The sequence below is a fragment of the Myodes glareolus genome, chromosome X (genome assembly GCF_982192425.1).
Source record: "Myodes glareolus chromosome X, mMyoGla1.1, whole genome shotgun sequence".
Classification (NCBI taxonomy): Eukaryota; Metazoa; Chordata; class Mammalia; order Rodentia; family Cricetidae; genus Myodes; species Myodes glareolus.
This window is the reverse complement of record NC_142053.1, coordinates 80,705,877-80,723,528: the sequence shown is the minus strand read 5'-3', so window position 1 is coordinate 80,723,528 and position 17,652 is coordinate 80,705,877. Positions and strand designations below refer to the sequence as shown.

General features: G+C 38.3%; 1 protein-coding gene and 1 pseudogene across 1 annotated transcript; both read right to left on the bottom strand.

The window, feature by feature from the left end:
* Nucleotides 1-9,075: 9,075 nt before the first annotated feature.
* On the bottom strand, nt 9,076-11,612 carry Nap1l2 (nucleosome assembly protein 1 like 2). Its single transcript, XM_048418007.3, has one exon. The coding sequence runs from the start codon at nt 11,217-11,219 to the stop codon at nt 9,837-9,839; it is 1,383 nt and encodes a 460-aa protein (XP_048273964.1). The 5' UTR covers nt 11,220-11,612; the 3' UTR covers nt 9,076-9,836.
* Nucleotides 11,613-16,767: 5,155 nt separating this feature from the next.
* On the bottom strand, nt 16,768-17,202 carry LOC125389495 (signal recognition particle 19 kDa protein pseudogene; annotated as a pseudogene).
* Nucleotides 17,203-17,652: the final 450 nt, after the last annotated feature.

Genomic DNA, 17,652 nt, shown 5'->3' with positions numbered 1-17,652 from the left:
GTAAGTGAAGTGAACTTTGTAGTTGGACATTTCTCTCCCAAGTGCCTGTTCCCAAATACCTGGCAGTCGCTTCCCAAATAATTGACTCAGAGGCTTAATATAAATTAGAAATGCTCAGCCAATATCTCAGGCTTATTACTGTCATTACATTTTAAGTTAACCCATATTCCTATTTATACTCTGCCATGTGGTAGTACCTTTATTAGTATGGTATGTTTATCTCCTGCTCTCTCTGTATCAAAGGAGACTGCACTTTCATTCCTTGACCACCCAGACCTGAATAATCACACAGAAACTATATTAATTGCAACACTGTTTGACCGATGACTGAGGCATATTCCTAGCTCTCACACCTTAAATCAACCCATTTCTATTATTTTATATTTTGCCATGAGGTTCATGGTTTGTTACCTCACATCTTGCTTCTTGGGTGGCTACATGAATGTCTGCCTGACTCTGCCTTCTTACTCCCTGCATTCAGTTTAGTTTTCCCACCTAGCTCTATTCTACCCTACCATAGGCCAAAGTAGCTTCTTTATTAACCAGTGCTAATAAAATATATTCAAAGTATACAGACAGGAATACCACATCATCTCTCCTTTTATGTCGAAATAAAATTGAAGGTTTTAACTTTAACATAGTAAAATTGCATACAATACAGGTATCAAGCAAGAATTACAGTTACAATATTTAGTCTATTTATCTTTGTGAATTTAAAGTTTTTTATTTAATTTATCTTTTATCATAACTAAGGAAACTATAACTATCTGTCTTCAACTCCAGCAAAGAACCCAGAAGGATATATTACCTAAGTAAACAGGAAGTGCATTGTAAGTAATTTCCAAAACTCTAGAATTGACAGAGACGCCTTCTGCCTAGACAGTCACCCAAAGTTCTTCCATATCAATGGAGCATCCATCTTTAGCCTACAGGCCCACAGTATCTGGCAAACTTTTCAGTGAAGCAGAAAATCTGAAGATCTGTTCTGCCTTGTAATAGCAAAGTTTATCAGTTGCTTTCTTCTGTGTCCTGCAAAATGACTGGCAGTTTCTTTTGTGAAGCAGGCACCCTGGAGGACCATCCTATATTTTGGAAAGTTCATCAGTCACTTTTCTGTAGGTCTTACATGTCCATTTCATGCAGCATACCATGAAGCAGTCCAGGCAAGAGCAGTTTCTTGTCCCAGTGACTATCCTTGTCATGTTGAAGACAAATTCCACAATGAATTTCAATACCTCTCTGAAGTAATTGGTGCTACCAGAAACAGACATGTCTCACTGGAGAAAAGTCTAAGTTCTTAAAACCTTTTAAATGCCATATTTTGTAGGTCTTTGAAGTGTTGAAGATTAACTATCTAACTGAAATATATTTCTGTATTTCTAGAAAACCTAACAAGTTTAACTATCATAAATGACTATTAATCTGTGTTTTTAAAATTATATATATTTTTAATGAACCATATAAACATAATATCTTAAACAAGAGTATAAATATATATGTAACAATATTGACCTTAAATTTGTATCAATAAACCAAAGCCCATACCAACATCAAGTATTCATTTCTATATCAGATACCCCCTCTTTAGAATGAGAGTGGCTGTAACCATTAACCATTTATAATTAACCCCCTTTAAATGAAAACAAGCATTTATAAACAATCATTTTGGGGAATTTTGGCATTGTTTTCTCTAAACAACTTCCTGGTGTTTGTTGGGTGAAATATTTTTAGAGTTCATGGAGACCTTTTGAGGGGTCTTTTCCCATCAAACCACATCAGCCTGGAAGGAATCCTCAGATTCTTATCTTCTGTGGAAACAAAAACAGAACCTCTTTTCCAAAGTAACATATCCTTAAACTCAAGTTTTGAAGTCAAATTACCTTTTATATATATTATATATAGGTTTAGCTTAGCAGCCCCCAGAATTAAATGTCTCTCTACAGTCAAAAAATTAAAAGAATACACAATAATCCAAACTCTTTGTATATTTTCCATCTTATGTGGCTTAATATGCATGTATTGTATTACTCTATTCTATTTTAAGAATTTTTAAATCATTATTTTAATCTGTGACTGTTTTTACTCTTTTCTCTTTCCCAAGTCTGTGCACATTTAACAGTCATACTGTGGCCCATTCAGAGGTCTTTTTTGTCTGAATCTATGTTTACTGGGTATCTGTATTTCTTTTCTGACCAGGAGTACTTTTTAAATGCCAAGAGGCTTGGCTAGGCTTATTGCTATGGCTTTGCCTTTTTAACTCCACCTTGTCCAACATGGCAGAGGTACGTTAACCACCAGTTCTGCGAGCCACACTCACCACCCCAGCTCCAGGGATGCAGAGGTCTATTTCACCATTAAGCAACATGTAGCACTTTTCTCATGAACCCCATGTAAGTGCTCTGTAGCAGGACCTCCCAAAAAAGCCAGAGCCATTTGTGCTACCAGTATGAACCAGGAAGCCATTAAAGAAGCTGCACTTCTGCTTGTGGCCAGCAAACAGAATCTATCTGAAAAGATGCAGCTATTAAGAAGCTCCAATTGACTCCCGTTTTGTGAGTCTAGAAGTCCTTTTTTGAAGCTTTCTTAGGCTTTTTGTAGATTACATTGCCAAATGTTGGGCACCATTATATAAAAGGAGACTGTGCTTTTGTTTCCCAGCCACCCAAACCTGAATTATCACACAGAAACTATATATTAATTGCAACACTGTTTGGCCAACAGCTCAGGTGTATCCCAAGCTAGCTCTCACATCTTAAATTAACCAATTTCTATTATTTCATATTTTACCATGAGGCTCATGGTTTGTTACCTCACATCTTGCTTCTTGGGCAGCTACATGGTGTCTGCCTGATTCCACCTTCTTTATCCCTGCATTCAGTTTAGTTTTCCCACCTAGCTATATTGTACTCAACCATAGGCCAAAGTAGCTTCTTTATTAACCATGGTAATAAAGCATATTAATAGCATACAGAGAGGAATCCCACATCACCTTGGAATCTGACTGGTGACTCCAGATTCCACCCTTCTCCTTCCCATCATCCTTAGTTTGGACACCCTGACTGGCTATAGGTCAATCAACATTTTATTAAACCAATTCAAGTGACAAATATTTACAGTGTAAAAGAGGATTATTCCACAGAAGAACTTCCTTCTCCAATTTGCTTTTGGTAAACATTGTTTAACACAACAGTAAAATAATAATAAAGTATGACTTTTATCATTTTCATGAAGTTGACTTAAGAAATTATTTTGATACTAATTTTTCCAAACACGAATGTTTTAACAGCTTCTTTTTAGGCCAAGTGATATACTACATAGAGATATAAAACATTTGGTACAAGGTTTAAATTAATAGATACATAACTCTATTTTACTGTGCTAGTGAAAATATAACTAGATAATTACATATTATCTATTTCTTCTTCTAAATGCACCTTCAGGAGAATTGACATTGAAGTGCTCGACAGGCATCACAAACAGTAATTCTTTTTATGTACCATTTCTTGTGTATGTGTACATACTTGCTATACACCTGAGCTCCTATTCTGTCCTAGGACCAAAACACAACCATATTACACTAATCAAAAGAATAGTTATTTTGTGGGTACTTGAGATCTGAGTCACATCAAAACTTAAATAATCCAAAACTTCTTACATTGCCCATTGCTAAGACATTCCACTTAAATTTTTATTTCCTTCTAGGTTGCCACCTTTAGTTCTCCACTTAAATTTAGCCAAAAGCCAAGAAATGATTGTCGATACTTCTTTTCACTACCTAAAGAGAAGATTTTAGGTTTCAAAGTGAAAAAAACATGTACACATTTCCCAATTTCTGCAAAGCCCCTTAAGGCACCTGCTTACACAGAACTATCTTTTTTTTTTTCTCACCCACCATAGACCACGTTGTATCCTTACACATAAAACATAGTTTCATAGGGCACCTGGGTCTGAACAGTAATGCTTCACTCATTCTTTTTGGCTAGTATGTATGTGCTTCCAAATACTCAGTGACATACTCACAGGCATGCCTCCATGCCTTCACAGTCATAGACCAAAAGTCAGGGCAAACTAGTCGTCCTCTCCCCTCATTCTCTCTGTACATGCAAACACTCACTCCCAAAAGAGTAAAACCACAAAAGGGCTGGGATCATTTATGAGGAGTGGTCATGAGCCTCCTCACACCCTCCTATCATATTTAATGTTCCATCTCAAATTCATCTGTGCACACACAGAAAAATGGGCAGACACACAAAAACCCATGAATGCAGAGTCAGTGGGTGAGGGGGGTGACAGTGTATATATGAGCAAGCAGATTATGGAGGAAGTAGGTTACGTATTGTCTGCCTGAACTCGTTTTATTGTCTTAGAACACATAAACCAACAGATAATTAATAGTATTTATTTTTAAATGGCAGACAGAAACTACTTCAATTTGAACGTTTGTTTCTCTTTTTAAAGTGTGTTATTTGGCAAATAATTTGAAGAAAATATATCTCACAGATGTGTTATGTTTCTTTTTAGAAGATATTCTGCTTTATAAATAACAGAGTTCATATTGCATATATTTGTATGCTAATTGAAAGCTCAAATGTTATATACCTATGATTTACATACAGTTTCACATAATTTTTATTTTCTATATTTTGTTTATCTCTGAGTACCACATATTTAAAATGAGATTCATGATATACTTGTTGGCTACTGTCTTTGTCAGTGTTCTTCCATGACCATGGAAACTATTATAAAAGAAAGCATTTAATCAAAGCTTGCCTACAGTTTCAGAGGTTTAGTCCACTATCATCATGGTTGGGAGTATGGCAGCATGCAGGCAGACATGGTGCTGGAGAAGTAGCTAAGAGTTCCACATCTGGATCTGCAGGCCAGACAGAAGAAGAAAGGGACACTGGGCCTAGCTTGTATCTTTGAAACCTCAAAACCTATCCCCCATGAGACACTTCTCCAAATAAGTCCACACCTCCTAATCCTTCTCAAGTAATGCTACCCCCTGATGACTAAGCATTTAAATATATGAGCCTATGCAAGCATTCTTATTCAAACTACCACAACCACTGAGCAAATGGCCTGAAATGAATATTGAGCTAAGTTAACACAAATTAAAAGCTATAAATATACTTGGCAATGTAGAAATACATCATTAGTAATTTATCTTAATTTTTATGAGCCAGGTATGGTGATTTGAATGAGAAGTGTCTTCCATAGACTCAGATATTTGAAAACTTGCTCACCAGTTGGTGTCAGTATTTTGGAATAGTTATAGGGAGGTGCAGCCTCGCTGAAGGAAGTAAATGGTTGGAGTGGGCTTTAAAAGTTTATAGCATAGCTTCACTCCCAGTTATCTCTCTCTCTCTGCTTCCTGCTTGCAGTTGAGTATGTAAACTCTCAGTATCATGTTTCTGCCATCATGCCTGTTGCTTGCTTCCAGGCTACCCTGCCATGATGAACTCTTATCCCTCTGGAACCATAAACCAAAATAAAGTCTTTCATAAATTGTTTTGGGTTGTGGTGTACTGTCTCAACAACAGAAAAGTAACTAATAAACTGGTCTTGTGAATAACTTAAGTACTGCTGCTCAACTTGCCACTTTGTCTTAGTATTTGCAGATATCTTGGAGGTTGTTATTAAAATGCAAAGTAATACTTTGCAAAGTAATACTTTTACTTTGTTTACATTGGAAAGTAATTAGGAGAATAATTATTAATAATAACTTAATAATGTGTAGTTTTTAATTTTTCACAAATGCAGACATTAATTAATAACAAAGATAAATACATATAGTATTTATGCACCTGGTTATTCTGCTAATAAATCACAGAGCTGGGATTGGAATTCAGATATCTTTACCTTAAAGGCCCAGTACCTTAATGTATTTATTATCATGTATTAAAAATGAAATTGTATTTTTTGTTTTTCAGACTATGTCCTAGAAAAACAAAAACTCTCAGAAGTCGTTCCTAACTAACATTTTCTACAAATAACCTTCTGGAGTCCAGAGTCACATGAATAATTCACTTTTAAATGCGAGTATAATCAAGCATGGCGGTGCCCACCTTTAATCCTAACACTTGGGAGACACAAGTAGGCACATCTCTGTGAGTTTGGGGCCAGCCTGGTCTAGAAAGCAAGTTCCAGGACTGCAAGGGCTGTTGCACAGAGAAACCCTGCCTCAAAAAAAAAAACAATAACAATAACAAAAAAGCAAGTGTAAAGATAATTAAGGTGAAATCATAATTTTAGGTTGTTTTTATGTTTTAAAGATTTGTCTATTTTTATTTTATATGTGTGGGTGTTTTTGCATGCATGTATGTCTATGTGCTGTATGGAGACCAGAAGAGGGTGATGGATTCCACCTGGAACTGGAGTTACAGACAGTAGTAAGCCACCTGATGTGGGTGCTGGGAACTCCTCTGCAAGAGAAGGAAGTGCTCATAACCACAGAGTAGTCTTTCTACCACAATTCAAAAAGAAATGTAAGTGTGTGTGAGTATATTTGTCTGTGTCTATGTATGGGTATGTGTACGCATGAGTGAAGGTGCATTTGTAAGTCAGAAGTGGGAGTCAGATCCCCTGAAGCTAGAGTACAGACAGTTGAGAACTGCCTGACGTGGAGGATGGAAATTGAACCTGGGTCCTCTGCAAGAATGTTATTACCTGATGAGTCACCTCTCCAGCCTCTAAATCCTGTTTTTTAAAACATGGTTGGGACCTAAACTCTAGTGCAGTACTATGGGATGGCCTAAGGCTGTTAGCCCAACCTCATGGCTTGAAAGATCCTTACACTAAAGATAAATCTAAATGAACTTCCCTCCTACCCCAAACTAGGGGAGCAATGGAGCCTCAAATTGTTTCCCTGAGAAAAGATGTAAGAAAAAAGAAAAAAAGCAATCCCTGACATCAAGAAACTGGCCTTGTTCATACTTGTAGGCCCTGTTGTTCTGTTGTTGGACATAAGTCATTTTGTAGAATAACAACCTCACACAAGATTACTTGGGGAATGTAATGAAATGAGACAAAGCTAGGTCACTTAATTGTCTAAGCATATGCAAAATAAAAGGTCACTATGCTACACTCCTTAATATCAAATACCCTCATAGAGATGCTAAAATGTGTGCATCTTTGCGTGTGCGCGCACGCGCGCACACACACACACACACACACACACACACACACACCTCTGTGGAGGTCAGAGCACAACTTGCAAGAGTACATTGTCTCCCTGCTTGTGTGGATGCTGAGGATCAAACTCAGATCATCAGGCTCAGTGGCAAGTGCCTTTCCGTGCTATCTTGCCAGACTTCAACTGCTTTACCAAGTATAACTTTATTATTTTCCTATTCTTCCCAGATACAGCATGATTAAGATTTATTGAGATACAACTAATAAATAGATCCAATTTTTTGCCAGTAGTACACAAAGACCAAATTCTGCATGGTGTTCTAACACTTATGGATCCATTCTGTGGTCCTCTGTGATATGTGCTTGCTTTCTCTGCAGTGAGGACTAAAAAAGGCTTGGTGAACACTAGGTGCATTCCTTGCGTACATTTGACGAAAGGTACTGACATGAAAGTTATAGCAATGGGATCCTGGCCTGCTAATGGCCTGCTTATTTCTAGGTAAATTCAGAAGAAGCACATTTACCATTCTTCTCGTGGAGACAACAGAAAAGGCCATGGGAAGCTGCAAGATGATAGGCATTTTCTGCAAAACAACAGGAGTCACCTATGTTCCTGATATTTATTATCTATTTATTTTTGCTACAGTGTCTCAAGCCCAAGCAGATATTAAACACCTTATATAGCTAAAGCTGGCCTTGAACTCTTGATCCTTCTGCCTCCACCTCCCAAGTGCATGGATTACAGGTGTGCACCACCACCCTCAGCTTTAAAAATATTTTTTATGTTCCTGATTTTTTTTTAGTGCATAGAAGCAGTAACACAATAAAAAAAAAGAAACACTATTTGCAGCATGACTTCGGGAGTATTAGTAAATTTCAAAGGTCAATATTAATTGTAGTGAAAGTGAACAGCTGTCTGCATTTACAAGATGCACATTGGCAAAATCCTTTGTTTCTTTATGTGACAGGTTGTCTGTTTCCCTGCAGACTTCCACTTATTGCAATTCTAAAGAAAATCACCAGAGCATCTATTATCATATCGGGGAGAACTTGACTTTGAAGGTCCTGCTTGGAATGAAATAGAAAGAGCAAAGCTCCTATTTTCTTCCCGCAGTTGAATCAGGCAAAGGAAGAAAAATGGGTGTGCTGGAAACTTACCTCTCTGGGCCTCAGTCTGAAGGAGGGGGCATGTTCAATAGTGAACAGTGGAAGAATAAGTCATACCAAAGCTTTTGTCCCACTTGGGTTATAATTCAGTGAAATCACAAACATGTGGAATGGAAGTGTAGGTAGGCAGCAATAACAAAACCAAGTTAGCATTTCCTCACTACTCACAACTTCTATGTGACACAAAAGTGATCAAGAAGGTCCCTTACCCTAGGGGGATAGATGTGATTCTTCAGAGTTTATCAAAGGGAGAAGTCAGACATCTGAGCTTCCCCGAGGGACAAAGGCAAACTCAGCTCTGGACAGTCTGACTGTCTGTGTCCCACTGTCCCCAGTCAATGCTCCCTCCAGTGTCATAAGATAATACATACAAATGATGCTGCAGAAAGATAGATAAGAAATTTAAAGTATAGGCTAGCATTTAGGAACCTGATATTTGTAAAGAGTACTTACATTACTAAACAGCAGTGAATTTACTGGATTGATTAAAATTAAGATTTCTGTTTCCCAGCAACTCAATCTAGATTAAAATTAGACCAGTTATAAATAATTTTAAAATATATATGTTAGGAAGTGTGGGTAAATTTGCATTCAAGTATAAACACATGCAAAAATAACTGCAGAAAAAAAATCAAAATATTAAGTGTTTATCTTTGATTATTGCTTTTGATTTTAATTAATGTATAATTTCAATATTTTGTATGTGTTCTCCAATGAACATACTTACTGCCTTTATAATTCAAATGTTCAATTTTTAAAACATGAAACACCATGAAATTTTTATTCATTTTATTTTTCAGTGAAGGAACACAATATGAAATATATTTTCAGAAATGGTGATGTCCATTCCACAAATGATTCAATATACTGACAAAGAAAATTATACACTGTAATCACAGTTTGCACAATTACACAGAACAATACTTGCAACTTTTGAAAATACTGTAACTCACACTTCAATGATAAACAGTAATTTCAATACAACTGAGTTTTAATATTTATCACAGTTACATACAAGAGCCTGTGCACAAGCTATTTATTATCAATAATAAATGTGATTTTTGCCAGAAATTCTCAACCATATGCAGGCCTCTTATGCATTAAAGCTTTAAATTCTACTGTATATTTACTGCAAAAAGACACAGGCACAATAAAATTAAGCCCATTGATTAAAGCACTAAGAAAACAAGGGACAAAATAGCAAAACACTCTTAGGTGGATTACCAATATTTTCTTTGTAAATAAATAGCCTCAGTTATCTCTTCTAATAATATTCACAGCCACAGATTAATAGCTACATGGCACAAGGACTTCAGGAGAATTATGCTACACACTATATTAATGTCTTTAATCATTTGCCACAGTCTACATATTTTGAAAACATCATACCACTACAATGCAAGGTCAGATTAATTAATGTTTGAATTTTTAAACTGGCATGAGAGGAAAAATACAGAACACAAGACTATAATTAACTGCTTATGTCTTCAGTAACTGCATGTAGGGCAGCTAATTTCAGAAGCATCTACTCTGCTTTAGCGATCAATGTCTTCTACTAATGCCTCGAGATTTTTGCAACAGGCTTTAACCTCCTCAATTGCAGCCATCCAATCATCATAAATAATTTTGTCATAAATTTCATCATTTACTTCCCTAACTACACCCTCCTGCTGAGATTCAAGTGCATCACCTGAGAAAAATAACACTGATCTTGGAATTATGTAAGTACGTAAATTATGACCAAGTAAAAAATCATCATTTTCATCCCCTCCATTTAAGTTGATCCCATGAGGAGAGAAGAAATTGAAGAAAGAGTCCTTGGGAAAATCTTCGGTCACGGTTCGGACTGTTCCCCAGATGCGATGTCTCTGTTTCTTCTTGATGGTCCTCAAAGTGACATTCTTTCCTTCATTCCAATCTATGTCGCAGCCGGTGGCATACTCAATGGCCGTTCCCCTGTAGGGGTGAGGATCATAGCATGCAAGCTTTGACTTAAGGACATAAGTCTTTGTCAACAGCTCATTCTTGAAATATTCATTGGGTTTGAAGTGAAATTCGAGGGTGAAGCTGAGCGGCTCCCCGGGTTCCGATAGCTTCACTTTAATATCTGTCAGCAGCTTCAGAATAGGCTCGTCATACTTCTTAATCAAAGGAGTGAGTGCTTCAACGTTTTTTAAAACAGTCAACCAAAAGTCCGGAATTCCCTTAGGATCCTCTTCGTTACTCTGTTCTCCTCCAGTGGCCCCGGTGCTCTCATCTTCCTCCTCCTCCTCGTCGTCGTCATCATAATCATAATAACAGTCCTCATAACCATCATCTTCATCCACATATTCATGCACCATGCCCTCTTCATTGCCGTTAGTCTCTTCCTCCTCATCCATCGCCTCCTCAAAATAGTCCTCACAGTCTGATTTATATTCACATTCCTCTTCTGTGGGTTCATAAACTGCATTGATGATCTGACGTCTTTTTTCCAGTAAAGGTTGATACATTTCAGCAAACTTCCTTTCAATGTCATGAAATTCCCTCAGGAATTTAGATTCCAAATGGGCAGCTCTTGTTTGAAGCTTTTTAAGAGCTAACACACGGTACTTAACTTTCACCGGGAGACTTTCAACAAAATCGGTATCTAAAAGATAACCGATAAGTCCTTTTGGACGATCTGCGTCAGAGTTCTCATCAGCATCCCCGCTTTTCTCCGCACCTTCCCCGGACCCTGCAGCAGCTTCTTCACCTTTTCCCTCTTCCCCGATTTCAGCAGTAGCGGATTCTTCACCGCGTTCCCCGCCATCTCCATGCTCAACGGAGGCACCTTCACTGCGGTCCTGACATTCCCCCGGCCCCTCCGCCATTACCTGGCTACCAAGCTCTTCCTGGTTAGATTCAGACAGTTCCTTATGATCGGCTGACTCGGCCATTGTTTTCAAAAGATCACCTGCACTTACGGTGGCTAAGCCCGCAGATCAGGAGACCTGACCTCTGCAGGAAGACTCACCAATTATAGCAGATGCGCGGTGGCCGGGCGGAGATGGACCAAGCGGTGGTAGCCGGAGTGCTGGAGTGATGACAAACAGCGAGCGGTAGGGATAAAAGGCGGTGCTGAAGCTGGGATAGCAGGATTAAAGCCTGGTGGTCTGGGCGGAGACGCAGGGTCGCCTACGGCTGCTCCGATGGCTACTGAAGAAGCAGACAGACTGCAGAGAGCCGCAGTGGGCAGACCTCCGCAAGCTGTCTCTCCAGCCACGCAGGGGCGGCAGGGAATGGGAGGGGGAGGTCGGACCCGGACCTGGTGCCGCAGTGTGATTACGCAGTTTTCTGGGCTTTTTTTTTTTTCAAGTGTATGCAGCTTGCTGCGTCACCCCTTCCCTCCCACGACTCTTCTCTAATCTCATTTGCCAGGCTGTAGTGATTGACAAATCCTGAGCCAGTAAATTAGTAGATGAATCAAGTTTTCAACTCCACTTGCCTTCCCAGGTTCTCTAATATGGCTGATTCGTCCACCTATGACTCATCCGCCATCCCATACCCTGTAGAATTTTGTCGAAATGCAGTGTCATTCATTCAGTTTTCAACTGAAATTATATATGAAAATATATAATTTTAATAGGCCTATAAGGAAAAAGTGACTACAGCATCAGGGCATGAAAAATGGGCAAGGCATCCATTCATCTTCAGTCTGTCACTTTGACTATAAGCTGAGTCTCTGGGGAAGAGAGGAGGGGGGTGGAGAACCTTTGAGCATAGGTGGCCTTTGGATGATGTAATTGACAGTGCTGCAAATGTTCTGTATCCTGATTTTCTGTGTTTTTCACAGCCTGTATGATTTTAAATTGGAAATTTTTCATAACATTTCCTGATAATTTGGCTCTCTCTCTCTCTCTCTCTCTCTCTCTGTGTGTGTGTGTGTGTGTGTGTGTGTGTGTGTGTGTGTGTGAGAGAGAGAGAGAGAGAGAGAGAGAGAGAGCCTGTGTAAAAAAGCTATATGACTAGTGAGCATAGGAGAATAGCCCCAGTCCTAAACTGACTTTCCACTTCCCCTTTTGTGATGTTGCCTTAGCCTGTAATCACAGCACTGAGAAGGACAATATGTTCAGGACCAGCCTACACATATAGCAGTTCTAGGTCAGCTTGGGGGCTCTCTCTCTCTCTCTCTCTCTCTCTCTCTCACACACACACACACACACACACACACACACACAAAGAAAAGCCAAATGTAAAGTACTCTTTTCTTTTTAAAATCACGGAATTTGCTTGACATTTTGTAGTTTACCGGAAATAATACAAATCTCAGCACTAAAGAGATGGTTAAATATATAACAGTATTTTCCTACAATAGAATGCTATACAGTACATTCAAAATCCCTCTCTGCAGAGGTCAGTAAGATAACTCAGTGGGTGAAGATGCTTGGTGCACAGAACTGACTCTGTACAGTTATCCCCTGGCCTCCACGCATGTTCCTTGAAACCCACTCTGATGATATCAATCCAGTAATAAAGCTTTCAAAAATTGTTTTAAAAGATGCTCTAGGTTAGCTATCATTAATTATGGAAGCACACGTCAAAATCATAACTAGATACCATTTCACACCCATTAGGATAGCTTAAAATACAGAAAATGTCAAGTGGCAGTGAGAGTGGCAAGTGGCGATCAGTATGACAAAACCTCAAAACATTAAACACAAGTATCATATGATCAAGCAATTCGACCTCTGGATATATATTGAAAGAGTTGAAAGCATTCTCAGATGTTTGCATATCATGTCCACAGCAGCACTCAACATTAGCAAAACGTTGGAAACAAAGCTGGAGAGATAGCTTTGCAATTAAGAGCACTTGCTGCTCTTCCAAAGGAACCAGGTTTGGTTCCCAGAATCACATGGTAGATCACAACTGCCTATACTTCAGGTAATCTGACGTTCTCTTCTGACTTCTGCATGCACCACACACACACCTTACATATATACATGCAAAAAAAAATACTTTTAAAGTTGGAAATAGCTACAATGTCCACTGATGGATCAATGGAGAAAAATGTTGTTTGGTAATTTCTATCAGTAGGTTGCATATCGTTTAATACCTAATAGAATAGTGGTTTTGAAATACTCTTGAATTCTGATGATTCAATATTTGTGTGTATGTGTGTATATGCTCACATATACCAGAAATAGATGTCAGATGCCTCCCTCAATCACTTGCCACTTAGTATTTGAGGCAGAGTCTCTCACTGATCCTAGAGCTCACTGGATTGAGCTGGCCAACAAACTCCAGGGATCTTTTTGTCTCTTGTTCCCCACCAGTACTGAGATGATAAGTGCACTGAAGCAGCTGACTTTCATGTGGATGGATGAAGATACGAACTTAGGTCCCCTTGTTTGAAGAGCAAGTTCTTTGCTGACTGCATCATCTCCCCAGCCCAATTTTGTGTTTTTAGTAGAAAATGTTTGATGTCATAAGTAAGAAATCTCCATGTAATGGAAGGTATCAGAGACTTCCTCCTGTGTTGTTCTCAAATATTTAAATATCTTCAGTGTAGTTCTATAGATCTCCTTATGGATCTCTCTTTAAGCTAATTTATGTATGTTGTGTTATTAGCTCTGGCTTAGTTTCCTGCAGGTGGATATACATTTGTTCCAGACAGTCTAAAAAGTTTTCTTCATACCTCAATGAATTATCTTGACACTTTTTATCATAAAATTAGTTGATTGTGTTATATTAATGAGTCAAGCATAACCCCTATAGTACAACAACCCCTATGTTGTTTACTTCTTCAAAGCAAGTTCAGACTATTAGCTCAAAGCATGTCAGCATAAAACTCAAATTCTTAAACAACTTTTACTATAGCAAAAATAATTATATTTGTGTTTTTATAGCCCATCAGTTACTCAAAAAAGCATCTAACATCTGTTAGCCATAGATTAAACAAAGCTCTAACCAGAAGAGAATCCAAAACCTCTGTCTTTTAGAAGTCTGTGACCAAGGAATTCCTCATCTCACTGAAGAGCATCACCTATCCAGAAGCCAACCCTGATTCACCTCTCCAAGAAAATGTTCTTTTCCACTTCACCTTCTGAATTGTTTCCCTGTGGTATAATTTGGAAGAAGAAGGTCTCATGTGGTCAGGGACTTACCCTCTCAGTAAATTCTGTCCAAATTATTATGCTGCAAAAACCTATACCCATTTCTTTTTCCTTTGATCTTCCCAGAGATCTTCCAACTCACCAGATCCCTAAATGTAAAGATTCCTTCTCGACTTTCAATTCTGTTTCATCAATCTGCATATGCCTGCCCTTATTACCATGCCATTATGCTGTCTTGATTGCTGCATCATGAATTAACTTTTACTGAAAAGTGCAAGTCCTTCATAATTTTTTTTCAAAATAACTTTGACTTTTATGAGACTTTTGCAGTTCTATACATATTTTATTTATTTGTTTGATTTCTGAGACCAGGGTACACTATATAGCCCAGACTGGCTTTGAACTATATATAGAACCCAGGACAAAATCAAATTTGCAGCACTTCTGCTGAGTGCTGAGATTACAAGCATTCATCAACATATCTAGCTCACCATATATATTTCTGCTCAGCTTGTCAGTTTTTTAGGGGGAGTCTAAAAATTTTGATGATGTTGTATTGAATCAATAGATACATTTAGAAAGAATAGATGTTTTTACAAATATAAAGTTTTACGTGAACTAAAGTAAATTTTCTCAGTCTGTTTTTAATTTCTCTAAATCTGGAATTTCTCTAAAGCACGGTGTCCTGAAGGTTCATTCCTGCCATCACAAACAGCAGCGTTTTCTTCTATTTTAATGCTAAAAATACATTTCATTGTATGTACATACCTAGATTTCTTTAATGTTCACTTGTTAAAAAACACTGAGGTTGTTCCATGTCTGTTGTAAACAACATTGCATGAGAATGGGAAAGCAACCATCTTTTCAATATCCTACCCTATACATCTTTCCATTTTGAGCTTGTCTGAGGTTTCATTTCACAAACAAGCAGCATATGAAATACTTTACAAGAAACAGCATAGTTTATATTGAAGAATGAAGACCTTAATCATATATTAAGAATATTAAGGGCAACAACAGCTAGCATGTTAGAAGTGCAGAAATGTGGCTGCCATAGGACCCTTGATCTTGCAAAAAAAAAAAAGGCCAGGGATATAAGGAAGGCAGAAATATCAGAGTGCATATTACAAGAAACAACATATTTCTATGGACTGAGCCTGGGGCAAAGTAGGGAGACAGATTCTTGCTGGGATCTTGGCCAAGTGTCCCATTTTACTTTATGAGTATATCTATTTGTGCAGTATTGTGTTTCATCCTCAAAACCAGTCCCAGGAGTTGAATTTTACTTGTCCACTTCAATAAGAACCATGCAGCAAATGACTTAGTCACTTCTCTCTCCCTTCTTAAATAGTCTGTTCCCTGCTCAAACAGCCCCTGTGTACTCAGCACAGAATTACTTATGGAAAGAAGGCCAAGAATGAGAGGTTCTGAGTACTACAAATAAAGCAACTATGAACATAGTTGAGCAAGTGTCCTGTGGTATGATTGAGTGTTCTTTGGGTATATACCCAAGAGTTACAGTATAGCTGGGTCTTGAGATAATTGAGTTCCAATTTTCTGAGAAATGGCCATATATGATGTGGGAAATTCTTCTACATATGTGTTGCTTTTATCGGTTAATGGATAAAGATATTTTGGCGAGTGGCTTAGCAGAAGAAAGCAAGGTGGGAATTCCAAGCAGACAGAGGAGGAAAGAAGACAGAGTCAGAGAGGCACCATGTAGCCGCCAGAGGAGAAAGACACCCATGCGCCAGTACTGGTAAACCATGAGCCTTGAGGTAAAACATAAAATAATAGAAATGGGTTAATTTAAGATATAAGAGCTAGCTATCAAAACACGTAAGTGATTGGCTAAGCAGTGTTGTAATTAATACAGTTTCTGTGTGATTATTTTGGGTCTGGGCAGCTGAAAACAAATGAGTGGCCTCCGCGTACACATATAGATTTCCAAAGTGGCTGTACAAGTTTATACTCCCATAAACAGTGGAGGATTGCTCCCCTTGCTCCACATCCTCTCCAGCATGAACTGTCACTGTGGGTGTGTGTGTGTGTGTGTGTGTGTGTATTTCAAATTTTATTAAACTTATCTACCTGAAATATGTTTACAGAGAGGACAAACAGATACAGGATTTCGAGTAACTTGTGGGACAGTCACAAATTATCTGTTAAAAATACTCTTCTTTCTTCTACACACACAATCTTTCCTTTTTCCAGTATAAAAGTTAGATGCAAACTTTTGATGTAAACTTATCTCATTGTTAATTATGTTGATGAAGATAGGAGACATACTTGTTCACAGTTCAGTTAAACGACACAAACCAAAGCTATTCCTGCAGAGACAAACATGCCCCTGTCTCAGTAGGACTGTGTGTTTCACGTTCACACCACTTCACTTCTTCTTCTTCCCTTTTCCCTTTTTACTGCCCTCTCCTTGCTGAAGACTTGGGTCAGCACCTCCTGTTTTTTTGTGTCCTTTGTTTTTAGCTTGGGTATCATTTCTGCTACACACAACATCACTGACTTACATGTCAGGAATTGTGAAAGACAGAGGCTGCCATCTTCCTGTTTGAGCTGAACCTGGACTCTGCCTCTGTACTGAACATCACAGTTCCATTCTCTGGAGTACATTTTGTTTTCCTCCAGAAATGCGTTTAGTCCAACTGCTGAGCATACATCCTGAATCTCAGTAGGTAGGGTTTCCTACAGCCTTACTTATGGGAATCTGCCTCCCCTCCACTATGGTTTTCTTATTATTTAAATAAGAGGGGTAGATACAAATAAACCTGTTCTGGTTGGCTGGGGACTGCCCACCTGCGCAAGCCATCTCCACAGGAGTCCCCACATCCCCACCAGCCCGCCAGCCCGCCAGACCGAACACCAGATCCACTTGTGTTTTTTAATCTTAGCCATTCTGACAGGTGTAAGATGGAATCTCAGGGTTGTTTTGATTTGTGTTTTCCTGAAGGCTAAGGATGTTGAACATTTCTTTAAGTGTTCCTCAGTCATTTGATATTCTACTACTGAGAATTATCTATTTAGATCTGTATTTATTGGATTATTAATATTGTTAAATCATTATTAATTGGATTATTAGGGGGTTTTGATGTCTAGTTTCTTGAATTGTTAATATATTTTGGAGATTTGCCCTTTGTCGGATGTGAGGATAGTGAAGATCTTTTCCCATCCTGTAGGCTGCTGACAATTTTATCCTATTGACAGTGTCCTTTGCCTTACAGAAAACTTTCAGTTTCATGAGATCTCATTTATTAATTGT

What these genes read in the sequence shown, in the direction of transcription:
- Nap1l2 (XM_048418007.3), bottom strand. Translation starts at nt 11,219, where the DNA reads ATGGCCGAGTCAGCCGATCATAAGGAACTGTCTGAATCTAACCAGGAA.